This window comes from Hyperolius riggenbachi, chromosome 9 (assembly GCF_040937935.1).
Source record: "Hyperolius riggenbachi isolate aHypRig1 chromosome 9, aHypRig1.pri, whole genome shotgun sequence".
Taxonomy (NCBI): Eukaryota; Metazoa; Chordata; class Amphibia; order Anura; family Hyperoliidae; genus Hyperolius; species Hyperolius riggenbachi.
The window spans coordinates 173986737-174014627 of NC_090654.1; the positions used below are offsets into that span (position 1 = coordinate 173986737).

General features: G+C 42.6%; 1 protein-coding gene and 1 long non-coding RNA gene across 6 annotated transcripts in view; one reads left to right on the forward strand and one right to left on the reverse strand.

The window, feature by feature from the left end:
* Nucleotides 1-18112, forward strand: part of LOC137532796 (uncharacterized) — a 74664-nt gene extending 56552 nt beyond the window's left edge. Inside the window, exon 4 of one of the 2 annotated variants that reach the window (XR_011024004.1) lies at nt 18037-18112. This is a non-coding gene — a long non-coding RNA (uncharacterized lncRNA). Of the gene's footprint in view, nt 1-6128; nt 6388-18036 lie in introns of those variants that run through there. The other variant, XR_011024003.1, reaches the window with a different exon arrangement.
* The window catches only part of ARHGEF3 (Rho guanine nucleotide exchange factor 3), a 679117-nt gene that overhangs the window by 288407 nt on the left and 362819 nt on the right, over nt 1-27891 (reverse strand). For all 4 annotated transcript variants that reach the window (XM_068253700.1, XM_068253704.1, XM_068253703.1 and 1 more), the window contains one exon: nt 18063-18131. In XM_068253700.1, coding sequence (XP_068109801.1) covers nt 18063-18131 — 69 coding nt within the window. The remainder of the gene's footprint in view (nt 1-18062; nt 18132-27891) is intronic.

The following is a 27891-nucleotide window of genomic DNA, read 5'->3' on the forward strand; positions in this document are numbered from 1 at the left end:
TCCTGTTTGCATCATAAGAAGTAGCAGATTTGCATATGATTTGCATCTGAATTTAATGCGAAGTGTGCAGAAAATCTATTTAGGTGCTGCACACTGAGCTGGTGGTCACTTCAGATGCAGCCTTAGTGGTATGCGCTGGCGTTCTCCTCGCTGTTCAACCATAAGTATTTAATGTGCTGACATGGGAAGGTAACACTTTAAACACATATTTCATAAAGGGATGCAAGGTCATAAAATTTGACAGATGTGTATTTCCGATGTTACCAAAATTAACACAGATGTGAGAGGAGGAATGTGTTTGGTCATTTATTTGGCTTTTTTGAACAATCTATTTTTTCCAAATGAGAATGAAATGCAACCAAGAATGCAGAGTCACTATAAATACCTTTCCTGGTTTTGTTCTGAATTTTTTCCAAAGAGCCAAGCCAAATCACAAGACTTACTCCTTTCAGCACCAGTCAGTTTCAGCTTCCCCTGTGTATTCTCATTATTCTGTGCTATTCCCACCTGCCAAGCCTTTGCCTAATATAAACACTTCACTGTAAATACATGAGTTTAATCTAAACCGATAAGATCTACTCTCTGATAGAGGGGTGCCTAATGCCGAGATGGTTTTGTTAAATAAACCATTTAACCACTTCAGCCCATGGGTTGTTTTCACCTTAAAGTGTACACGAAATAACATGTGACATAATGAGATAGACATCCAGGAGGAAAAATACAATTGTTTGTCTCACCAGTTTATTTTCACCTCGAGTTCTCTTTTAGGATGGAAGCAATTTTCACATTTCAGGATTCCTTCCATTCATTCCCCAATAACTTTATCACTACTTATCACACCTAAATGATATATATCTTGCTTTTCTCAAAACAAATTAGGCTTTTGGGGGTTAATACCTGTGTTGAGTGATTACTATATTTTCTATGCATTTTAATTAGTTGCAAACTGCTGGTACATATATATATATATATACCCCTGTGTACTTCACTTGCGGATCAGGGGCGTATATATATGCACTATTTACTTACCTCCACCATTCACGATCGTTGCGTTGCTCCCATTCAGTTTCACCACTATACCATCCTTCCGTGATCAGGGAATGAGAAACAGCTGTTCCCAACCCTGATCACCGCGCCTGTGATGAATGATAGCTACGACAGTGAGACGCAGCTTCTCATTCTTCAAAATCGAAAGTAAACAGATGCACACACTTGTTCCATCTACTGTTTACAGTAATCGGGAACTATGTGCAGTGCCATCTTGTGGACAAAAAGTAAACTACATCTAAATACACCATTATACACATTTATATATTAAATATATTTTTAACCCCTACCCTATAGTTACCAAAATAAAACACTTGCAAAAATTAGTTACCTTAGGGACTTTATATATATATATATATATATATATATATATATATATATATATATATATATATATATATATATATATATATATATATATATATATATCATGAGGGTATACTACTGTTATTTTTTATATGAAGGCTTGTAATTATTGTTATAGTATAAAAAAACACCAAACTGAAAAAAATACACCATTATTTCCAAATAAATTAATATCGCCATACATTGTACTAGGGACACAATTTAAATGTTGAAATAACTGGGACAGATGGGCAAATAAAATATGTGGGTTTTTTGTATCGCAGAACATTTTATTTTAAAACTATAATGGCTGAAAGCCAACAAATAATGTTTATTTTCAATTTTTTTCTGCTTCTTCCCTGTAAAATTCAATAATTCTTAGCGAAACATACTGCTGAAGAAAGCCTGTCCCGGAATTAATAATATATAGATCATTTCAATGTGATAACTAGCGATACAGTTATTGGCAAATGAATTGGAGGAGTGTGATGTGAAAATTGTTCTGGTACGAAAGGGAAAAAAATGTTGTAGGGAAATGGTTAAAGGGAACACAAAGGTAAAAAATCCATCCCCTATGGTTTTGTTTTAACAAATCATACCCTATAGTTTTAAAATAAACTAGTATATAACAAATGCCTCAATTGTAGGGCAGTGTCAAATGGGGATATGATAGATCTAAAAATGAAATGGTGATACCATGGACATAAAAGATATAATAAATGTCCTCGTCATGCACATGCCAACAAAATACATGTAAACGAAAATAGAAATGAGAATTGGCTCTTGGGTGCATGAAAAGGACAGAAACTTTATTCATATATCAAACAATGTCAACCAGCATGAAAAATGTATATATACAATACAAATATCCCATAAAAATTCAAAACACCCCCATAAAAATTACTCCTCACAAACCCCGTAACATCTCAGGGGCTGCAGTCCCCCGTAAATGATATGTACATATTTTGTAATAACCTGCACCATGGAGATTTGGTAATAGTGCCACTCATGTAAATGAAACGGCCAGAGATTCAGCCCCGGCCTGTAATGAGCAATTCATAGCCAGCATCTACAAGCACAGCTCATGGATGATATTCCTGAAGCATGTAAAGGACACAAGGGAGCAAGTTGAGCAGCAGCATCCAGAAAAGCACATGTAAGCACAAGACCACACACTGAAGCTTGAAGCAGATGAACAGCATCTAAGCAAAGAAATGGCAAACAGTAAACATAGCCAATGATGTAGCCTAGTAATAGGCAGTAATCCCTGTAGGCAGACAGTCCTCCAGTTGCAACCTATGCATAGGTGAAGCAAAGCTGAGAAATCTCACAGGTGAAAGCAAGGCATGTGTGGCAGATGCAGTTAACAGTCCCCCAATCGCAGGGCATGTGCAGCCAGGCAAACGTGTGTGTGCTTAGAATGGTGTCCACCTCATAGTTACCATACTTCAGAAGCAAAGTTCATGTGGCAATCCAGGTACATGTTGAGCTTCCCTTGTGCTGACAATCGGCTGGCTTGAGTGGCCTGTATATGCAAAGTCCATGGGACCAAAGAGGTGCAGGCTGGAGGGGATGTGGGAGTAAAAAGAACGCTGTCAGGAGAAGCCTGACATGTTTCGCCGCATCTAGCGGCCTTTTCAAAGGGTCTGCCTTTGAAAAGGCCGCTAGATGCGGCGAAACATGTCAGGCTTCTCCTGACAGCGTTCTTTTTACTCCCACATCCCCTCCAGCCTGCACCTCTTTGGTCCCATGGACTTTGCATATACAGGCCACTCAAGCCAGCCGATTGTCAGCACAAGGGAAGCTCAACATGTACCTGGATTGCCACATGAACTTTGCTTCTGAAGTATGGTAACTATGAGGTGGACACCATTCTAAGCACACACACGTTTGCCTGGCTGCACATGCCCTGCGATTGGGGGACTGTTAACTGCATCTGCCACACATGCCTTGCTTTCACCTGTGAGATTTCTCAGCTTTGCTTCACCTATGCATAGGTTGCAACTGGAGGACTGTCTGCCTACAGGGATTACTGCCTATTACTAGGCTACATCATTGGCTATGTTTACTGTTTGCCATTTCTTTGCTTAGATGCTGTTCATCTGCTTCAAGCTTCAGTGTGTGGTCTTGTGCTTACATGTGCTTTTCTGGATGCTGCTGCTCAACTTGCTCCCTTGTGTCCTTTACATGCTTCAGGAATATCATCCATGAGCTGTGCTTGTAGATGCTGGCTATGAATTGCTCATTACAGGCCGGGGCTGAATCTCTGGCCGTTTCATTTACATGAGTGGCACTATTACCAAATCTCCATGGTGCAGGTTATTACAAAATATGTACATATCATTTACGGGGGACTGCAGCCCCTGAGATGTTACGGGGTTTGTGAGGAGTAATTTTTATGGGGGTGTTTTGAATTTTTATGGGATATTTGTATTGTATATATACATTTTTCATGCTGGTTGACATTGTTTGATATATGAATAAAGTTTCTGTCCTTTTCATGCACCCAAGAGCCAATTCTCATTTCTATTTTCGTTTTAAAATAAACACTTCTACTGTAAATAAAACTCACAGATTTTAATTGCATATTTCTTACGGTTATTACAATGTTTAAATTATGTCCCTAGTACAATGTATAGTGACAATATATTATTTGGAAATAATGGTGTATATTTTTTTTGTACTCAATCAATAATTACAAGCCCTTATTTGCAAAAATAACAGTACTATACCCTTATGGCATACAAAGTAAAAAAGTCTCTAAGGCAGCTATTTATGTTTTTTTTAATGCTGTCACTTTTTTTTTGCTAGTGTTTCATTTTGGTAACTACAGGGGTTGAGGTTTACAAGGGGTTAATGCCTATTGTAAATTTTTTTAATGTATTTTTACTTTAATCTTACTATTTGGCCACAAGATGACACTATACACTATCTTGGTTACAAGGAAGTGTGTGATTTGCTTTTTTACGAGACACTTTTACTTTCATTTTTATAAATGAACATGGCTTCTGTTTGGAGCCATGTTCATTCATTCCCAGGTACTTTAATTGGCTCAGGGAAACACATGTTCCGATTTACCAATTACTGATATTTAAGTTCCTCCGGGAACCAGCACCTGCTGCTGATTGTGTTTAATACAGTCTTAAACTAGATGCATATAAACGTTAAACCATAACTTTCCAGTACCATCAATTTGATACATATGATGCATATCGTGGTCTTCTATCCTTCTATGTGCAAGTGCTGAAAACTTGATGACTTCTTTCCCACGGACTGGAATTATTTCCCCACTCAGATTAGACTTTGTTTGAGAAGATATTGGCCATATGCAATTCACTTTTTCTCCTGAGTTTTTTCCTAGGTGATATTTTCAAACTTGTCAATAAAATAAATTTTAAACAACCATCAGCAAGCAAGAAAATACTCAAAATATTTTTGTTAGTAATTCTTCACCTATTTATTTGTACTTTTTACGTTGCAAGGTGCAGAAAAGTTATGTTTTAAAAAAAATATCTCTTAGGAGTAACCTCAGGATAAAAAAGTTAATTGCACTTGAGTGTTTGTCTTCAGTATTCACTACTCTTTTTATTTGCGCTAACTGTACTTACTTGAAGGATTAGCTTTACCGAGTAGTTCCATCAGATCCTGAACATATGGACTCAACTTTCAAATTTTTCTATAACATGATAAAACATTCTGATTGCAAGGATGTACTAAGCTATAAACATGCAACTTATGTCAGAGAAGATGAAAGAAGAAGATAAAGTACACCTGAATTGAAAAGAAAACAAAAGTTAAATACTTATCTCAATAGTAAGATCCCCTAACTGGTCAAGAGTCTTCCCGGACTCTCCTGCACTCTGGCTGCGCTTCCAGCCATGGACAAGAGCATCCAGACTGGACATGTGTGAGACCGGTCCACGCTTGCTCAGTAGAATGGAGCTGCTTGTGCATGGAGGAAAAAAGCCATGTATGAGTGGTTTTGATCTACCAGGCATGCATGGACTTTACCCATGCCAAGTCCAGATGCACTTGCACATGGCCGGGAGCGCAGTTGGAAGAAGCCTATTTGACACATGCCAAGTCGAATAGGTATAGAGGGAATCCTACGCTCTAACAGTAGGCTGCAGGAGGATCTAAAGACTTCACACAACTGAGGCGAGTATGTTATTTTTTTTTCCAATATAAATGCACTTTCATTCAGAAATGGAAAAACTGTTGCCCAAATTGATCAGTTGTGCCTGGATCAGGGAACAGTATGATGTCTTCCCAAGTCTTTCCACTCAATCCATCTTGTGGATAAAGCAATCAGATGCTTTCTATTTTGTCTTTCTTTCTACAAGTATAGTACACACTGCACAGCTAAGCAGAGCATCATCATCTGAAGATTATTAGGTAAACTACAGATCACAGACTGTGCCTTACATAGCAAAACTACTGCTATCTGTACCCCATTCATATAGTATAGAACATTTTCCAAAAGACAGGAATAGCAATTGTACCACTCATATCCCACAGGTATCACTTCCAAATATGGATATTTACAGAAATATTGTCTGTGGAGCAACAAAGAAACCTGATAGGTGTGAATGTGTTGTGCTGAATCTAACCTCTCTTCAGGGCATATATCGCTGTTGTGTCAAGTTCCAACTGACTACAGGTAAAAGAATGCAGAAAAAGTACTTTACATCACTTTCTTTTGTTGTCAGTTTAAAACTGATATTTCTTCCCATTAGACAAAACGTCACAACATTTTTGTCAAATTCTTCTGAAAGCCCAAAGGAAAACACTGCATTGTGACTGCAGACGCCTGCAGATTGCCTGATTTGTAAAAGAGCAACCAGGAAATAACATCGGGCTTTACAAATAGCAGATGCAGCAGGCAGCAGACCTCGCAGACCTGGCATTACAACTGTGAGCGTGGGTAGAAGACAAGACTCAACACCCTAGATCTGGATTTTGTGTTTCATCAGGGATATTTTCTACAGGAGGCTCAAAGGTGTAGGTAGAAGAAAATGTAAAGAATGAAGAAAAACAAATGATATTTCTGTCTCCAATGCCACACAGATTGTCACTCTGAATTCTGTAGACTAGATATCCTGTTGTTATCTAAATTTCTATCAAGAAATTTGCAAAAACATTCAGTAGTTTTAGGCAAAGCCGGATCACCCAGAAGACAAACCTAGGCAATGGCCTAGGGCCTGGAGAGAGTCTAAGGGCCTGGTGGATGCACATCTTGCTAAAAAAGCTAGGTATATCATCAGCCGTGGGCAAAACTTGCTATCTTGCCTAGGGTCCAATTTCGTTTTAATCCTTTTCTGGTTTTAGGTAATGTGTTAGGTCCAGTGATAGTCCACTTAGGACAAAAGTTTGCCTGTTGCATACTTCTGCATACACAGAGTAAAAAAAGTAATAGTAAATAATTACCAATATAGAAGCTGATGCTTTTGAAATATAAGCACTTGAAATATAGAGATAAACAAAACTGATACCTTCATTAGCGGCTGTCTAGTGTGAAGCACAGGATGGCATGGCTTGTGATATCATAGCATTCCTTTTCTATGGCTCTCCAATCCCATTTCATGCCCCTGTACCAAGTACTATACTAGCCTAGAAACAAATACCACCAAAAAAGGGAGAGACATTGGGGCAGAATTATCAAAACCACTGCAAGGAATACTGTAGTAGAACTGGTGTGAAAATGGAGCAGCTGTCCTGATCAGTGGCTCTGATTCATCGATCTTTGCAACTGCTCCATGCCCGCTCCCATTTTTCACCAGATTTGCTTCAGTTATTCTTGCTCTAGTTTTGATAAATCCCTCAATCCGTGGCCACACACGATACAATAAACTGATCCGATTTTACAGTAATTCGATAAAAACGATCGGATCTCCCGCAAAAATCCAAAGCTTTTTTTTCATTCGACTGAAAAATCCGATCGGATTTCCCGTTTTCTTCGATTTCTATCGATCCGAAATGCCAGATATTTTTCTTCATACTTTCTGAAGATTGTATGGTGTGTGTTAGATTGTCAATTTATTAATATACACATCCTAGCAATTTTGTCAGAGTTTCCAATCAGATTTATCATAATTGGGGAAAATTTGAACATATGTGTATGGTACATTGGTCATATTTTTGAAATGTTACAATCAGTCAGAAAAATGAATTGCAATTCTTAAATTGAACAGATATTTAGAAAATTGTATAGTGTGTGGCCACCTTAAGTTTTAGGGAATGGAAATTGAGAGGACAGGGAAAATCTTTTGGTGGGCTAGCATTTGTAAGTTCACCTATGGTATACATACCACCTATGATATGCAGGGGTGCCCGGATACCCCTTTTTAAAATCCGAATTGATTCGGATCCGGATACCCAGATATCCGGATCCGAATCGGATATCCGAATCCAAACTTTTTGGTATCCGAGTAAACTTAAATATCCGAACCCAATATCCTGGATATCCGTCCGGATTCGGATATCCTGATAGAAAACTGGAAGTGACCTGAAAATGGCTTAAAATGCTTCCAAAAGTCTCTTCAAATGGCAAAAACCCCTTTCGGAGGTCGGTCTCTCTCTCTCTGGGTTTTTGCCATTGAAAGTGGTTTTGGCTTCTGCTCAGATATCTGAAGAAACTATCCGCCCGGATTTCGGATTTCAGATGGGAAATCCGAGTTTGCTCGAATAGTCTATTCAGATTTTAAAAAATATCCGACTTGCTATTCAAAGTTCGGATAGTGGAAAAAGTTCGGATTATTTGGGTAGTTTGGATATCCAAAATCTTGCTGAGCACCAATGATGATATGTTTTCACTGGTATTTGTTTTACATAGCTAGTTACTGCCACCTGTTTTTGTCAGCATGGCAGTTGTCTTTTTGCAGCACTATACAAAGAACAGGTAGAATTTGCAGCATATTTCAGACTGGTATGCTGTGTGATGCCTCAGACTATTACCCAAGCATTCTCTAAACACATGTTTATACAAAAGTGCCCATAAAAACAAATTATCTACTTACACCTGCACAGGACCATTAGTAATATTTGTTCAAAGGGGATCAAATGTGGCTTCCCATACAATTGGGTGTGTGCGGGGGTGTTTCTAGCTACCTAATACGGAGGGCTCTTCTGGCTACCTTTACTCAGAATCAAATCTATCTACATAAACTGAGAGGGTCCTTCTCTGGCTACCTAGCACTCGGAGCTCCTCTGACTACCTACACTGGGGTCAAATCTGACTACCTGTACTGGGGGGCTGTTGTGCTACCTAATACTGAGGGTTCATCTGGCTACCGTTACTGGGGGGGAGGGGGCTACTTCTGGCTACCAATACTGCATGCTCCTGTGGCAACCGACTACTGAAGGATACCTCTGGCTAACTATATTGGGGGCTACCTAATTCTGGGGGGCACTTTGGCTACCCATACTGAGGAGCTACTACTGGCAACATAATACTGTGGAGCCCTCAACTATTGGGGATAGGGGGAAATCTCTAGCTACCTATACTGGGGGCTACTTAATACTGAGGGTACCTCTGGCTAGCACATCTTAACGGTGTACTCAAGTCTAGGGGGAGGTGGGGGGATTATTACTCATTTGCTTCTCAAGCTGTATAGTCTAGAAACTGCACTGGTTCTGCTCATCAACACACCTCATCTATGATTTACTGGCTTTTATTGGATGTGTGCAGCCATTCAGCAACTGCAGTGGAGAAGTCAAGGACACTCACCTGTCAGAGGTCAGGATGGAGGACTCGAGTACCGAGCAAGGATTTAATATTTGTGTGCACTGGGAGGCAGGAGCAGCAGCCAGAAGGGCACATATGCCACAATGAGTCTGCACAGTGATGGGGAGGGCCAGGCTACTATGACAGTGTAGCACCTATAGGACCCCACAAGGAAACTAATAGGGACAGACTCTGTCTGTGAGAACACAGCGATGTGTACTGACAGAGGCAGTGTAGCTGATTATGACCTGGGAGATTTCAACTGGTGCTCCCATGAAAACAGTAGAAGTTGTTAGAACAATCCATCTTTATTTCGGCAGATTCATTAGGGGAATTACTTTTTCTGTCAATAAATGGCTGCATTATTCCACCACTGTAGGAGAATGGAATCTGTCACACTCCATTGGGACTCCTGACGGCAAAGTTTGCAGATTTAAAAGTGATTAGTATTTTTTTTCCACTTTAATCATGATGTATAGACAGCTTGCAATAATATTTTTATTATTATATATACTGTATATATATCTCTCTCCAGTTTGACTGTTTGAAGTAGAACACTGGAAAACAATAAATTATGCAACTTACACCCATCCCAGCCAAATGTCTATCCATTGTCTCTTAAACATGAACCTTCAACATCTGGCGGGCTACCATTATTTTTCAAAGCATTGATGACTGGTTGTAAAAACATCTCACTAATGATGTTTCCAGATTACAACACTGAAACCCCTCAGCTGCGTCCATCTAAATTTGAGCCTGGATTATACAGAGTCAGTATGATATAGACGATACAGCTTTGTATTCCTGACATCCCAGGACTTTGTAAAAATAATCACTGGATGTTTTTCTATCCCAAGATTTACTGGTCACAAAAAGAAAAATAAATCATTACTGTAAAGGGATATGTCATTACTTTTCTCCAGCTGGCAGAATTATTCACAGCTTTTTCTACAACTCTTCACTTTACAAGGTCAAGTCCACTCAAATCTGATATGCCTTAAGTGTCAGTGTCAAATTACTCAATCCAGCATGCAGTTATGATTTTAATGCAGAAAATGTCTAAAATGAAGATCCTTAGTGCGTTATATGTTTGGTTTAGCATGTTCTGGCTTGGTTGGGTAATAAAGGACATGCAACTTTAGTGTATGTATCAAACTTTGCAAAAGGTGTACATGTCCCCAACACCTGCCAACATTTTATTGGCATTTGTACATGTTGGAAAACCACATCATTGCTACTGTTTTATACCAATGTCATCACATAGAGCACTCAAGCAAATACATCAGTATAGCTTTCAGTAAAAGTGAATGAAGCAGAACTCATGGAAAAGCACAAGATCACTATGAACAGGTATTGCATTTGTAAGGCTCTTATTTGTTGGTCACAATTGAGGATGATAGCAAACCAGAACCTTACTAACCTATTTCCTGATGAAACTGATCACATACTTCCCCATAAGGTCACATAGACACCAGCATCAGTAGCTTGCACTATCTCTTAGTAATCCTAGCAAGAAAACATAGGGACTGTGAAATATTTAACAGTGGAAGAAAAATGGCAGTGATGCTGAAATGGCCTGAGTACATGATGCAAATGGAAATCTGCACACAAACGGAAGGATATGTCAGTTATGTTTTACTACCGAGGTCTATTTGTGTATAGCTGCACGTATCCTTAAATGTAGTTTTAGATTTTTACGCTCTCTATATAGGTATGATAAAAAACACAACCTAAAAACAGAATTCACAGAATCTTTTCCAGAATTCTTTGTTATGAAATATAATGCCTAAGTAGCGGAAATACTAATAGACAGAAAGCTTCTTTCCATACAGTGAATGGAAATCCCTTGACTGCTATTGGCAAAAAGCCATTTTCATGGATTATACATCATACATTTGTGTCTCGCTATAACTCAACAGCAAGTGTTATTATAAGCTTTTCAGTGGATACAATTTTGAACTGACCCCAAAAAAAGGTTATTTACTGAGGCATGTGGGTTAGCAAAGTCCACATTAAAAAGCGGTAACTGGCTCAGCTGTGTCAGTCGGGCTGCGCATGGGCAGAGCCAGGACGGCGAGGGACTCTGGATGTAAGCCTGGCTTCAGGGGCATAAAGAGATTATTTGAATATTCAGCAGTGATGCATTGTGGGTCACCACAGTTACACACTTAAATCTGAAATATCTCAAATACCTTCTGTTTTAAGAAGGAAAACCACACTTTGTAGTTAGGATTAATTAGGGTGTATTGCAGGACCTGACACTCATTCATTTTGTAACAACACGTATGCCACTATTACATATTATTTGTCTTACAGAAAGTAGTATATTAAAATAATCAAGTGTCTGCAAACATTTTAAATTTTCCCTAAAAAAGCATATGGGAAATTACCTCTGACATGAGGTTAGAGGAAATCTACCCAGAAGGGAGGGGTGAGATTCATCCTATACTTCTCTTCTGGTTATAAATGTATAGTTTTGAAGTTTACCATACATGGGGGTTGATTCACCATAACAAATAGCGTGCCTTATTAGCGTTAACAAACCTTATCAGATTTGACATGCCTTATCAGAGTTAGCATGCCTTATCAGAGTAGCAAAGTGAGCGCTACAAACTTATGCCTAGTAATTGCCAATGACAAGAGCTCCACTTGTTATGCCCTGAGCCCCTGCAGGTCCAATCACTTTAAAGGACATTATCCCCACACTTTAATTGGCCCAATAGGTTGCCTGTCACTTGACGGGAAACTTGACAGGCAGCCTTTTGGGCCAATCAAAGTGCGGGGATAATGTCCTTTAAAGTGATTGGACCCGCAGGGGCTCAGGGCAGGTTAAGTGGAGCTCTCGTCATTGTCAATTACCAGGCATAAGTTTGTAGCGCTCGCTTTGCTACTCTGATAAGGCATGCTAACTCTGATAAGGCATGTCAAATGTGATGAGGTTTGTTAACGCTGATAAGGCACGCTATTTGTTATGGTGAATCAACCCCCATGTGTGGTAGACTTCAAAACTATACAAGGTGCGGGGATAATGTCCTTTAAAGTGATTGGACCCGCAGGGGCTCAGGGCAGGTTAAGTGGAGCTCTCGTCATTGCCAATTACCAGGCATAAGTTTGAAGCACTCGCTATGCTACTCTGATAAGGCAAGTTAACTCCTATAAGGCATGTTAATTCCGATAAGGTATATTAACTCTGATAAGGCACGCTATTTGTTATAGTGAATCAACTACTTCAAGTCCCATTGCCACAACGTTATTGCTACAGAAAAGAAAAGTAGAATTCCAACGTACATTAAAAAAAAGGTGCGTGCGAATTTGGTTGCCGGGTAATGCAGATAGTACAATACTGGTAATGTTACTGATATTCTACTACCGCCTCGCCTAACCTAACTTTCACACTAACCTCCCCCAACTTACTCTTAACACTAACCTCCCCCCACCTTCATAATGGCTGAACCCTGGGTGCCCAGGTTACTTATCTCCACCGCTGCCTACGTTGATATGTTGCATTTTCGGCACTCGGCTATACTATAGATGAGCACCCACCCCTCTTTAGGGCTCACAAATTAACCTCTGGTGCTCGGCTATAGTATAGCCAAGTGCCAATTAACATTATGACACGCCTACAAATAGCCCATTACTGCATCATTGTCTTTAAATATGCCGTTATCGTGGCCAGAGTTCAGCTATACAATAGTCAAACTCCAGTTCTTGTTGTCAACGCACTGCCCACCGCAAGCTAGAGTTCAGCTATGTAAGTTACCATCTTGACACAGTCACATTTGCCTAAAAACCCTTTTACGGAATTCCAGGCATATTGTATAAAATACTTGCAAAACCCAACGTGACGGTTTAAAAAATTTGTGTAATGTATTCTAGAATTAGCAGTCACATATTTAATAGCCTTCTCTTCCTTTAAGTTCTAGATTTCTAGGTAAGGTCTAGCATGCTGGAAGTCTAGAACACACCTCCTTCATTAAACTTCAAAACTGGACACTGCATCATTTACCTTAGACATAGAATGAAGTGCTCCTTCTACAGAAGCAGCAGGAGAATGGTCTCATGACCCCTATACATTTTAGAATTCCACTCTAAGGAACATTTCCCCCTGGATATACAGTTGGCAATATATTCCTGAGAATTGTTTTAACTCTTTCCCAAGTTTTGGCTTTAGCTCCAAATTTCTGTTATTCTTCTTAAAGTGTGCTTCTGGCCAAATTATTTGTACTTGAAAGTATCCTGATGCTTCCTGTATCTTGAGTACAGCAATTTAAAATAGAAAAAGGTACAGATGTAAACATTATTTAATTTCTATAGAAAGAGGAATAATTTGTGATCGGTGCCATCTTGCTTCTCTACATGAAGCCTTATGAGTACACCTTAGCAATGTGCCCTCACCTTACAGGGAATCTGAAGTGAAAATAAACTTATGAGGTAATGAATTGTATGTGTAGTACAGCTAAGAAATAGAACATTAGTAGCACAGAAACCAGTTCCATATTGTTTCCAGTACAGGAAGAGTTAAGAAACTTCACTTGTTCTCTATGCAAAAGAGCTTCTCTGAACTTTCCAACCACTTTAGTCGGCTACAGTGCTATTTTCTAAGGCACTTATACTTCAAAGAAACAGTGACAGGCAGCTTCAGATAAGATTTTTACTGCAAGGTTCAAAGGGTCTTTAGCCCTGCTCTGCTTTGAAATACAGTGTGGTTTGTAAATTGCCAATATGACAGAATTATGCAATGCTATAAAAAAAGCTATATACCTGAAAATAAAATATGAGACTGTTTTCTTTGCTACTGATATACTATTAATTGTCCGTACTACACATACAATTCATTATATCATAACTTTTATTTTTTTTGCTTCAGTCTCACTTTACTGAACACGAGTCAACCAAGTCCAAGCCAAGTAATGTAATATATAGCAGGCACAGCCTCCAGCAGAGGGGAGTGCATCATACGTCATTGAGTCCCACTATCCTTCTAGCAACCAGCAAACAGAAACTGGACCAGGTATACTGAACCTACCCGCAACCCCCCCGCAATATCGCTCTAACTTTCATCTTGAGTAGGAATATAGCATTTTTTTATACACAGAGGGTACGCACTCGTGATCACCTAGTGGCTATTACTGTATTATCATAGAACACTAGCTAATCAGTTCTTATTCATTTTTGACAAATGATGTAAATGTGAGAGGTCATATTTCTATTGGTCTCTATATTCCCTGTTTTTTCTGTCATTTCCTGTTAGAACAAAAAAAGCAATGGGGAAACCACAGTGGCCTATAGAACCTCACAGGAATTTAGGCAAGCATTTCATTTTATCATGAAACCTCCATCAACAGATTTGCAATAAACAACATATTTGGTCCATTATCAGAATCGGAATCCAACAGAATCAATATTATTTGGCCAAATAAGTTTGCATTTACAAGTGATTTGACTTGGCAGTTGCTTAACGGACACAAACTAAACAATATTAAAAACCGACAGCATAGATATTACATGTCAAGGACAGTATGTAAGGTATAGTGGTAGTACACAGGGTGAGAAATGTTCATTTTCAATTCTATGCTGTAATGCTTTCAAATCCTATCAGCTCTAACATGGTTCTGCATTAACCACTTAAAGGGAACCCGAGGTGAGAAGGATGTGGAGGCTGACATATTTATGTCCTTGTAAACAATGCCAGTTGCCTCAAACAGACATCAAACAAATGACAGCGCTCATAGGCTGCAACTGAATTGTAGACCAACAGAGGCATGCAGAGCCCCACAGGGCTAAATACATGCCTTGAATGCAAATCAGATGCAAATCATGTACTAGTCCTAATCTATAATTTGAATACAAATTGATGCACATGGATGCAGCTAGCCATAAGTATACTTACATGAGTTTTGTACAGCAGGAGACATTGGCAGCACTTCCAAACAGAGGCTGCACCCGAATCCATGTGCATCAATTTGCATGCAAATTATAGATTAGGACTAGTACATGATTTGCATCTGATTTGTATTCAAGGCATGTATTTAGCCCTGTGGGGCTCTGCATGCCTCTGTTGGTCTACAATTCAGTTGCAGCCTATGAGCGCTGTCATTTGTTTGATGTCTGTTTGAGAGAAATGTGTATACCATTTTATGGCTAGCAGCACTAGGAAAAAATCATGTTTTTATCGTTAGACTAGCGGTAGGTCTTCCCCAAGAGGACACATCACCGCCGCGGGGAAGTCTAGTAGGGAATCATTTGTGCACATATTATTTATACTGAAGCTAATGTCCTCCTTTGCTGTACCTGTTTTGAATGCATGTTGTGTATTTTAGTCCACAATTGTGGAGCTCTGCACATCTATTGCAGGTAGTCAATTCGGGTGCAGCCTCTGTTTGGAAGCGCTGCCAATGTCTCCTGCTGTACAAAACGAATGCCAGTTGCCTGGCAGCCCTGTTGATCTTCTGGCGTAAGCAGTGTCAGAGTCAAAATTCTCAAACAAGCATATGGCTAATCCAGTAAAACCTGAGTCAGCTGAGTCAGAGTACCTGATCTGCATGCTTGTTCAGGATCTGTGGGTAAAAGTATTAGAGACACGGAATCAGGAGCTCTGCCAGGCAACTGGTATTGTTCAAAAGGAAATAAATATGGCAGCCTTCATATCCCTCTCACCTCAGGTTCCCTTTAACCTCACAGGCTACTTTACCCTTACTGCCAAAACGCCATCAGCATTCCACCCATTCATTTGGCTATAGGTTCATCGCTGTTAATCACACCTACATGATTTATATCTTGGGAGGGGGGGGGGGGGGGGGGGGAAGTGTTACACAAATTAGGCTTTTTTTGCAGGCAGTACTTGGTTTCAGTAATTATTTTCTTTTTCTATGCATTTTATACAGAAATACAAGGAGAACATGGAAAAATACACAATTTCTCAAATTCCCTCCCTTATAGTCTTAAAGTAAATAATGCTACTGTAGATAAAATCCACATTTGCACATTTGTCCTGGCTATCACAACATTTAAATTATATTCCTAGTTCAATTTATTGGGCAACAACATATTATTAGGAAATAAAGGTTTATGTTTTTCTGTTTTGTGTTTTTTGTACCCCATTAATAATTACAATCCCTTATTTGCTAAAATAATGGTAATATACCCTCATGACATACATATCAAAAAAGCTTAATCCCTAAGGTAATTATTTATGTTTTTTTTTAACTGTCACTTTTTTCTGCATTTCTAAATGTTCCTGTTTGGTAACTATGGAGAAGGGGGGTAATAACTATTACAATTATTTTTTTATTTATTTTTATCTTTAAGTTTACTTTTTGGCCACAAGATAGTGTTATACACTATCCTGGAAGATACCAATAAGTGTTTCATCATTTTTTAGTACATTTTTTACTTTCACTTTTATGAATGAACATTGCTCGTGATTTGAGTCATGTTCATTCGGTCCCTGGCACTTTGACTAGCTCAGGGAACACGTGTTACCATTTTCTATTCGCTGCCCTGTAATTTATTAACGGCGGGAGTGCGCGTGCACCTGCCACTGATTAAGAGGATGCACCAGTATGTCCTCGTAGTATCATCGGTGCTCCAACTGGACATTTTATGAGTCGAGTTTGAGATAATAGGTTAAGCATAGCTACTGCCTGAGGGAAAAAGTTGTTCCTATGCCTGGAAGTTTTAGTTGTGACTGAACGGTATCTTAGATTAAGAGGATGCACCAGTATGTCCTCGTAGTATCATCGGTGCTCCAACTGGACATTTTATGAGTCGAGTTTGAGATAATAGGTTAAGCATAGCTACTGCCTGAGGGAAAAAGTTGTTCCTATGCCTGGAAGTTTTAGTTGTGACTGAACGGTATCTTAGTTGAAGGCATAAGTTGGGAGATGTAGTGAGCAGGCAAGATGGAGAAGAGGCAATCTTGGTCACTCTCTCTATGCACCTGCTAGCATAAAGATCCTGTGGTAAAGGTAAAAGGAAGGTAAGCTACAGCCTTTTGTTGAACTGTGTTATACAAGATAAAAGAGCTTGTAGCAATTCCAGGCAGCGATTTTGTGGCTGCTTGTAGTAAGTAATTATTATGAAACAAAATTTCTTTCCCCCCCAAAAAGCTGCTACTATATAGGTATTTGGAAAGGATGCCTATCATTCAATTTTGAGTTGTCTTAGGGCATGAGCATCCTTTTCCATTGGTCGGCAACGCAGGTGGCCATGCGTTTTACATACATGCACGGTGTACCCATGTTGCTCTCCATAGCAGTGCTGACCCCATTCAACTAGACTGGATGGGACAGTGCTCTGTTACACACAGAAATGCATGCAGCAGTGCATAATAAATGCATTGCTGTGCAGTGCATAAGTGTGTCCATCAAGCAGCGCAGTCTATGCACTGCCTAATGTCCTTAAGTATTGTACACTGATACACATTGTTAAAATCATCTAATCAATGCAAAAGTATACTCAGGCCTTTACCCACCCTGCTAATTTCACTTCAGATACTATTTAACATTGAGAAAATGTACAGATTGGACAAAAAGATGTAGAGCCTACTGATTGCCAGCAACCGATCCCAAGCTCAAAATCAATCCCTTTTTCGATTGGAGGTAGATTGGACATGCTGAAAAATATTAATCAAAAGACTGGCTATTGTTCTGTGTATATCTCCTGTCCTTTCAATTCATTTTCTGGTGGGAATTGAAAGGAAGGGAAAATTGAAAAAAAAATGCATGCGTGTGTATCTTTTGTATCTATCTTCTGTACCCAGTTTGATGTCAGATCTAAATATTGATCTGATCACTCATTCAAATTGGAAAATTGCATGGTGTGTACCCAAATTTAGACATTCTCAGGTAGTTATGGCCCTAGTTCCTGTGGATGTGAGCAATACTTGATTGCACTGATACCTTCTGTTGCTTTACTTTCAGATCACATGTAATAATACTCTACTCACTTCATTCCTGTCGAGGCTGCACACGCTGATGGCGTCATCCTGCTCCTGGGAACTTTGCTTCCTTTTTCTCTGAAAAGCAAATAAAACAATTTGGTTTTGTTTTGTTTTTTTAAGATAGAAGTGTGGTTTTTACAAAAGTTACTAGAAAGCCGAAAAAAGGATTTTGTTTATAAAAACCTCCCTAGCGTTCTGGACGAGCTGAGCTCGTCCAGAGACACCGGAGGTCAACGCTCAGGCCCTGCTGGGCCGATTTGAATAATTTTTTTTTCAAACACGCAGCTAGCAATTTGCTAGCTGGGTGTTTGCTGCGATCGTCGCCGCTCGCCGCTACCCGACGCGAAAGAGGGCCTCCCCCCCCGCAGACCCCGTGCACAGCCTGGCCAATCAGTGGGTGGATCGGGACTCCCTATGATGTCCCGATGTCGATGACGTCATTCCGTTTGTCACCATGGCGACAGGGAAAGCCCTGAAGGAAATCCCATTCAGAATGGGATTTCCTGACGGGCATAGGTGCCGGCGGCGATCGGAAGGGTGGGTGGGAATCGGAAGGGAGGGGGGTATCATGTAGCTAGCGCTAGGCTAGCTACATGATTTTAAAAAAATAGGTGTAAATAACCATGTGCATCAAAACGAAAGGGAGGTTAAAAAAACAAAAACTATTTACTTCTTTTAATTTCTGTAAGTCTGTTATTAAGCTTATTAGCTATCGTATTTACTTGAATTTACGTCGACCTTGTTTATAAGTCGACCCAAAAAGGTGACCCTCTTAAAGAGACACTTAAGCCAGAAAAAAAAATGAGTTTTACTCACCTGGGGCTTCTACCAGCCCCCTGCAGCAGTCCTGTGCCCTCGCAGCCACTCACTAATCCTCTGGTCCCCCGCTGCCAGCTAGTTTTGTTTTTGCCGACAGGCCCCTCAGGACTGGCCACGCGTAGCTTTTTCTGCATTCCCGAGTGTAATTAGCGCTATTGCGGGCCGCAATGCATACAAAAATACGCGTTGCCGCATTACGCACGCATAGATATGCGGCAAGGCGTATTTTTGTATGCGTTGCGGCTCGCAATAGCGCTAATTACAGTCGAGAATGTGGAAAAAGCTACGCGTGGCCAGTCCTGAAGGGCCTGTCGGCAAAAACGAAACTAGCTGGCAGCGGGGGACCAGAGGATTAGTGAGTGGCTGCGAGGGCACAGGACTGCTGCAGGGGGCTGGTAGAAGCCCCAGGTGAGTAAAACACATTTTTTTTCTGGCTTAAGGTTCACTTTAAGCTGGATTTTTTAATGACTCAGGTATAAGTCTACCCAGCAAAGTAAATGGCTGCACTTGGAGAACAGAAGGGGATCATGACTGCTGTGCATAAAGTATTGCAGCCCTTCGCCCCTTCTGGCCCTTAAGCACAGCCCATAACTCCTCCATGTCCCCAAGTAAACCAATTATTCACTTCCCCTCCTTAGTAAGCACTGCAGTCCAGTATTTTTACCCCTGCAATTTCCTTTTTAATTGTTATGGCCAGGACTTTCATATCTGTGTTTTCTTGGCATTTCCTTTATCAAGAAAGTGTCCCTTACCACTGGGTCAATAAGTGCAAATGGGAATGTCAGTAACAGTACACACATTACTCATAATGGATGCCTCTAAAAATTTATCCTATCAAATTTCTCCTATCAAAACTGAGCTATACAAAGTAGTGCTTTTACAAGCATATGGTAATGGTGGAAGGGGGGTTATAAAGCATGCTGGCTGCTGTGGCTTGCTCTGCAAAGATTGAGAGAGAGGTGTGCCCCCCCCCCCCACCTCCTCCGTCATGAGTCAGAAATGTAGGTGCAACTCATGTATAAGTCGACCCCTATACTTTTATTAAGTGAGCGAGAGCTAAATGTCTAGACTTATAGTCGACTATATAAGGATTGCTTGAAGTAGAACTGAAAGTAACCTGTCTGCAAGCATGTCGGTTTGTGGCCAATCAAGCTGATCATGGATTTTGATGTGCATAGTCATGGATCAGCACTGTGGACTGGGTAGAATACAATCACTGCCAGAATTGCTTTAAGCGATTCTAATGATTAGTGCTTTAGGCCTATTATGTCTAAAATAACTGTACCCCTTGCAGAAAAAAGTATATTACATTTGTATTTTGTTTTATTTTGAAATTAAAACGCCTTTATTTCATTCGTTCCTGGGTTGTGGACACATGGATAGACATACAGGAAGATTCTGATGTTTGCTGGGAGTCGGAGAGACCTTTACCATCAGCTAACATTGTCTTGCTCTCCCAGCATCTATCTGGCATCCTGAGGCAGGTGTAATCACGTGACCACAGCCCAGGGAAAAAAAAAATAAAAGAAAGGTTTTTTTAGCCTCAAAGCAAAAAATTACTACAATGACATTGCAGACCTTAACTGAGTACACTTAACAAGTCACATCACACCGTCCCTCAAAATCGAATGCCCTAGCACTTCCTAAAAGACAATTGTAGGGGGAATTAACCTACCATTATATTTTTAGATTGTGGAAGGAAACTGGAAGAAATTAGTACCAAATCGATGCAGGTGATCCCAGGGGCGTTTCTAGGGTCCTTGGAGATCGGGGGCACCTGTGGGCACAAGGTCGGGAGGTATATGCGGTGCGCGCAGCGGCAAAAAATGGGCGTGGCCATGAGATGAGTGGGCGTGGCTACAGGTGGGGCCAAATGTACATGAACTTAGTAAGCTACAGATAACGGGCCTGCCCATCGAAATATTGGATGGAGCCCCCTGTCCTTTATTTAGATAATTTACAATCAGTATAGGCATAGATCAAAGATGTATACGCACATACAATTTTGATTGGTCAATCACTGACCCCCAATTTTACCACCCCCGTGCAGTAAGTGGGCCAACAGACAATGAATTTTATGAACAGAGCTAAAACTGGCTAATCAAAATTGTATGTGTGTACCAGGCTTTACAGCTAATACTGTACATACTGAAAGTAGCAGGGATCAGCATACAATATAGCTGGTTTACAATCAGTAAAGGCACAGAGTAACACCTTACACTGTACACACTGGAGGTAAATCAGCACACAGTGCAGGCACTAGAGAACAGCGTATACTGTACATACTGTAGGCAGCAGAATTCAGCACACTGCAGCTAGCGTGCCAAAAATATGAGGATCACGTTGTGCGGCGTGCTTATTGCGCCGCACCGAAAAATGGGTGGGCCATGGACCAGAATATAGGTGTGGTAACGGGTGGAGACAAATTTACATGAACCTAGCAATGGTGGGACATTAGATTATGACAGTGGTGGCGAACCTTTTGGAGGCCGAGTGCCCAAACTGCAACCCAAAAGTCACTTATCTATATCAAAGTGGCAACAGCAATTTAAACTAAATACTGTACAAACGTTTTAACTCATACATGAACATTATGGAAAATAGTGAAATTATGGAAAATAGTGAAATTATGGAAGGTAGTGAGTGAGTGCCAGGGAGCCCCTTTAGGCAATGAGTGAGTGACAGGGAGCCCCTTTAGGCAGTGAGTGAGTGACAGGGAGGCCCTTTAGGCAGTGAGTGAGTGACAGGGAGGCCCTTTAGGCAGTGAGTGAGTGACAGGGAGCCCCTTTAGGTATTGAGTGAGTGACAGGGAGCCCCATTAGGCAGTGAGTGAGTGACAGGGAGCCCATTAGGCAGTGAGTGAGTGCCAGGGAGCCCCTTTAGGCAGTGAGTGAGTGACAGGGAGGCCCTTTAGGCAGTGAGTGAGTGACAGGGAGGCCCTTTAGGCAGTGAGTGAGTGACAGGGAGGCCCTTTAGGCAGTGAGTGAGTGACAGGGAGGCCCTTTAGGTAATGTAAGATGGTGCTGGATTCGGACGCCACGGCCACAGGGCTCCGGCTTTTTCCCTTCTTTTCTAGGTAACTCTCACTTTGCTCACTTCTGAGCCCATCTGCCACCAGGGTGAGATGTGGGGACCACAGGCATGCTCGTCTTCTCTTCACCAGCCATCGGCTCCAGCTGATCGGGACATCGGCGTATGGGGACCCGCGTGCTCTCCGGAATAGGAGGCTCACCACGTGGTCGGCTGATGGTCCACATGGTTCCAGGTCTGCCATCGTTTCTGCCGGCACCAGCCGTTCCGACTTTTCGCCTCCACCGCTGCCCTGTTCTCCGCTGCTGCCTGGTGACATCTTGCAGCTTGGGGATGTGACGTCGGGCCCAGCTGCTCTGGAGGAATCCGGTCCCTGCTGCCTAGCACTCCTGCTCGACATCGCTGCTGCGGGGAAGATCAGGGGTCATCACCGGGGAGTTTAGAGGAGCCTAGGGATGCCGCTGTTCCCGGGTAGCAAATAGGACCGCGCGCTGCTGCACTTGGGGAGTCTAAAGAGCAGTGAGATGCTGGCGCCCGCTCACTGCCGATGTGGATGGTCCACCAGATTGTCCCCTCGGCCTCTCTCCCCTGGCCCCTGCACATCCCGGCCAGGGCTACAGCTCCAGCTGCCTGCTCATCCACCCACCAGCTGTCCCCTCTGCCTTTTGTTCTCCAGCTCTGTGGAAGCAGCCCGCTCCGGCTTGTATCATCCCTCCACTGCACATGGGGTTGCCGGCCTCCTTTGGCAGACGTGCACCGGCACAAGCAGCTACACAGGGACAGGGACGAACGCCAGACCAGCAGCCGTGACCAGGATGCCAGCAAGGGCACGTGGGACACACTCCACGTGCAGAGGAGGCCTGATTGCAGCGGCTTCCCTGGTCACCATGGAAACGACCACGCTGCCACCGCGCAAATGGAGGGCCTGTTGCTGCCCCATCGCAGCCACAGAGGAGGTATGCTGCCCCTGGCCTGTCCACCACTGCTGCCCAGCCAGGGTGCCCCCGGCCCTATGTCCACCAATGCTGCTGTAAGGCCCTTCAGAGTACCTGCTCACAAATCAGCTCCAATGCCCCAATCTATCACCACACGCTTCACCCTATGTGGCGCGTCCCCGCTTGAACAGGAGGTGAGGAAGTAACACCTACCTGACTTCGGTTACACCCAGGCCTTAAGTGTGCAAAGTATTGGAGCTGAATGCAGGGTGAGCAGATAAACCTCCAGGCCAAACAAGACACACAGAATATATCGAGTCCAGAACAGTCCAGGGTCATACACGTGAGATCAGATATGCAAGGTACAGAGCAGTAGGCAATAAGCAGAGTCTAATAACAATCCGAGTCAGGGCAGGCGGCAGGCAATAACAGAGTCCAGTAACAATCCGAGTCTAGGCAGGTGGCAGGCAATAACAGAGTCCAGTAACAATCCGAGTCTAGGCAGGCGGCAGGCAAGAGTGGTCGAGGTACAGGCAAAGGTCAAAATCCAGGAATCCAATGACACAGAAGTATAACAGCACCCAGGCAACTAGCAAAAGCTAACGCTATCACGGGCAATGACAGGAAGCACTCAGCAGGCTTATATTCTACATGCAACCAATCAGTGGCCGGCCACATGCACCCAACAGCCAATCACACACAGGCATTAATCAGCTGACAGTGAGGTCAGCTGAAACAGATGACCACAACAAGCCAACTGACCCACCCAATACTGACCAGCAAACCTTTCTGACAGTATTAGTCATAGCACAGTGGTCAAACTCACCACCTCCGACGTGGGAGACCAGGGTTCAATCCCAGGCAGGGTCAGAAATTATTATTATTTCATATTTAAATAAAACCCCTTCTAAGTGTCAGCTGACTACCTCAGTCGTCGCCTCAGACCATACTGCGGCCGAGAGGAGCGGATCCTTACAGCTGCCCAGCCGAGGCCCCATGCCCACCACTGCTGCCCAGTCCGGGTGGCCCCAGGCCCCACGTCCATCACTGCTGCCCAGCATAGGTGCCCACTGGCACCAAAGGGCCCCCCACTGCGTCTGCACCCTCATTACCCAGCCGTGCAGACGTTGAAATTAGGAGCGCTTCTCCTCAAGCAATCTGGCTCAAGTGAACTCTGCTGTCCGCCTCCATCATGATCCCCCTCAGCTTTCTCTCTACTTTCGTGGACAATTGGTAGCACCTGTCTTGTTGGGAGCGTGTCGCTGTGTAGCGTCCAGTGCCGAAAATGGCAGCGCTCATATCAGCTCTCAGGCTGCTACTCCAGTCCCACTCTTTTCTGTTCCTGCTATCAGTGTATGTTTTTTGCTATGTTTATATTACGTTAACTGTATGTGTATGGTGAAATGCTCTCTGTTTTTGCTTTTATTGCTTATATGTATGTACCATGCTTAACTGTATACGTCGCTCTGCTAAATTGTACGCACAAGCTGCAATGTTGTCCTATGTATGCCTGTCACATATCTACGTATGTACCATGCTTAACCGTGCTCTTTCTTGCTTTTCATCAACGACCCTGTATGCGCCAAAACCAATTCCGAGTACAACCCACCGTTGTACTTGGCGAAATAAATTCTGATTCTGATTCTTTAGGCAGTGAGTGAGTGACAGGGAGCCCCTTTAGGTAGTGAGTGAGTGCCAGGGAGCCCCATTAGGGAGTGAGTGGGTGACAGGGAGCCTATTAGGTAGTGAGTGAGTGACAGGGAGGCCCTTTAGGCAAGGAGTGAGTGCCAGGGAGCCCCTTTAGGAAGTGAGTGAGTGACAGGGAGCCCCTTTAGGCAGTGAGTGAGTGCCAGGGAGTCCCTTTAGGCAGTGAGTGAGTGACAGGGAGCCCATTTAGGCAGTGAGTGAGTGACAGGGAGCCCCTTTAGGTAGTGAGTGAGTGCCAGGGAGCCCCTTTAGGCAGTGAGTGAGTGCCAGGGAGCCCCTTTAGGCAGTGAGTGAGTGCCAGGGAGCCCCTTTAGGCAGTGAGTGAGTGACAGGGAGCCCCTTTAGGCAGTGAGTGAGTGCCAGGGAGCCCCTTTAGGCAGTGAGTGAGTGACAGGGAGCCCCTTTGGGTAGTGAGTGAGTGCCAGGGAGCCCCTTTAGGTAGTGAGTGAGTGCCAGGGAGCCCCTTTAGGTAGTGAATGAGTGCCAGGGAGCCCCTCTAGGTAGTGAGTGAGTGCCAGGGAGCCCCTTTAGGTAGTGAGTGAGTGACAGGGAGCCCATTAGGTAGTGAGTGAGTGACAGGGAGCCCCCGCCGCCGCCGCTCCCCCCCTTACCTCGCAGACAGCAGACCTCAGGATCAGCGGCGACCCGACCAGTAGTACGAGCGGGCGCCGGAAGCACCCGCTCTATATGCGGAAGTGATGTCACTTCCGCATATCAGTGCGGGCGCTGGGTCCTAGCGCCCACACGATTGGTCGCCGCCTGATCAAAGTCTGAGTGACGCGGCGGCGGCTGGAGGGAGCCGCTGACAGAGGGGGCGGCCGGGCGGAGATCCGTGGCACCCCAGGACAGATTGGGGGCACGTGCCCCCCCAAAATAGGGCTAGCGACGCCCCTGGGTGATCCTCTGGTTGTAATTAAATAATAGCCCTGCAATGCTAGAGTGCAAACACCACTCAGCTAGTTACTAAATAACATGATACATGGATCAAACTTGAAAATTATGTGATTTCTGCTCAAATTCCAGATCTGCCCTCACATTTATGATCCTGGACATACTTGATCCAAGTTAGGGCTTATTCAGAATCATTATTTTTTCTCTTTGCCACCCGTTAACCACTGCCACTAACTGCTTAAGTATTCTATGCACATTTGTTCACATTTCCGCTGCATTTGCCTGGCACTTGCCAAGCATTTACAGACTAGTGTGGCAGCTGAGTTGGTGCAAGTATACAACCATACAGATTTCTGCTACCAAACAAAACTTCACCATCTGCTAATATTGGATTTCTCTCCCAGCATGCAAGTTGTCAACTTATTATATGCATAATCATGTGACCACAGTGCATGAAAAAAATAAAATAGGTTTTTAGCCTCAAAGCAAAAATCATTATTGCAATAATATATATTTTTTTAGCAGTGCATCTTAGATACAGTAGAGTGGTGACTGTGGTAGTGCTTTAAAGCATTTCTGTCATAAGAGAAATAAGAAGGAAGTAATTACTACTCCCTTGACTGTAATACTAATAATTATTCAGAGGAAAATAAGCCAGTTTCAGCTTGACCTTTTTGCTTTAGTGTTCTCGGTCCTAGGAGACATTGTAATCGAAGTGTGATGAAACAACTTGTAGAATACAAAAGATAAGTCTGGCTTATTTTCCTTTAGCTACACCATAATCTGGCACTTGCTGAATAATTCTTTTCTGTTTGTTATACAAGTATTGAAGCCAAAGGGACAGCAAAGAAGCTGGCATTCCCAGACAGAGTAAGGCAGGCAATGACATCTCTCTCTCTTTAGATTTTCTAAGCAGTGCAGTACTAGCATACAGGGGTGGCAGTATTGAGCTTCCTTTGTAAAAAGTCTACTGTGTTGCTGTTGCTTCCTTTACATCTAAGGCATAACAACCAAAATACTTTAGCCTAGAAAAGATGACTAATGTACCAGGTCTCTGTATAACAAGGCTACCTATAAACATAAATGAAAACCCACTTTTCAATTTTGAGAGCAGTTAGAAGCAAAGATGGAATTCAGTCTGACACTGAAAACATAAAAACTGTCCATGCAGTGAAAAAAGCAGGTGATTGAAAATTACGTTTATTAAGAGCAACATTCAGATTGCTAGAGCTGTCAATCACTAGATACTGGAGGTTTGTGCTTTCCAGTTTTGCTTAAATGTTCTACATAGTTTACATTTTGAATCTTGGGGGTGACCACAGCCATTTTATACAACTTGTGGTTCTCCAGCAGCTGTTTATCTGACATAGAATTATACCACACATATCATGTAAAAAAAACTATGATGTTTTGTTGTTATACAACTAAAGAATTATACTGTAGGTTCAATCACAAACAGTGAAAGCTGCACATTCTCTCATGGTATGCCCCCCCCCCCCCCAGCCTCTGTTAACCCAATGTCCAGATGCAGGTTTGTATTGTCAGAACAGCTGAGCCAACTTTGCTGTTTGCACAAAAATCAGCCTGCATGGTCCATAACATGGAGGTGGGGTTCCATAAGGGGCGGTGCATAAAATGCCTCCCCCCTCCCCTCACAGAGCATGTCAAATAGAAGGGGCTGAGCCCCACCTCCCTACCTCATGCTTAGGGAGATGGGAGGTGGCACTTATAACCTCCACATGTGTAAGGGCCCGTTTCCACTATCGCGAATCCGCATGCGGGCAACGCATGCGGATTCGCACAGTCAGTACAAGTGGATGGCCACTTGTGCGTTTCCCCGCACGTTTTTCTGTGCAGAAAAAATCTGCAGGGTAGGGGCCTCAGAATTCGCCTGCGTGTGGAATGCAGGCGAATCGCACGCAATGTATTTAATAGGGAAATCGCATGCGTTTTCCCCATGCGTTTTTTGCCGCGATTTCGCATGCGATTTCGCATAGGTACCCATGTTAATTCACACAGGCAGTGACATGGTTAAAATCGCATACAGCCTTACCTATGCGAAATCGCATGCGAAATCGCGGCAAAAAACGCATGCGGAATCGCACCCGCATGCGATTTGCCTGCGGTGATTCGCCGGCGATTTCGTAACGCTATAGTGGAAACGGGCCCTAAAGCTAGACACTGGTGGAGGGGGCCCTGTGGTGGAATCTGCTTGTTTCCCCACCTCGTTTGGAACAAGTATAGCGCTACATCAGTTCCCCTTAGACATTGCCACAAAAAATTAAAATGAAATAAAAACACATACATCTTGAATTTTTTTTCAAGATGTGCTTGTAGAAACATTTGTTTGTTTCTGCTCACAGTGGACAAGTACAAAACAAAGTGGTGCAGTGAATGGAATAACTTCATAACAGAGTTGCTGGCAAAGAAGGAAGAGCAATAGAGTGGGGGAG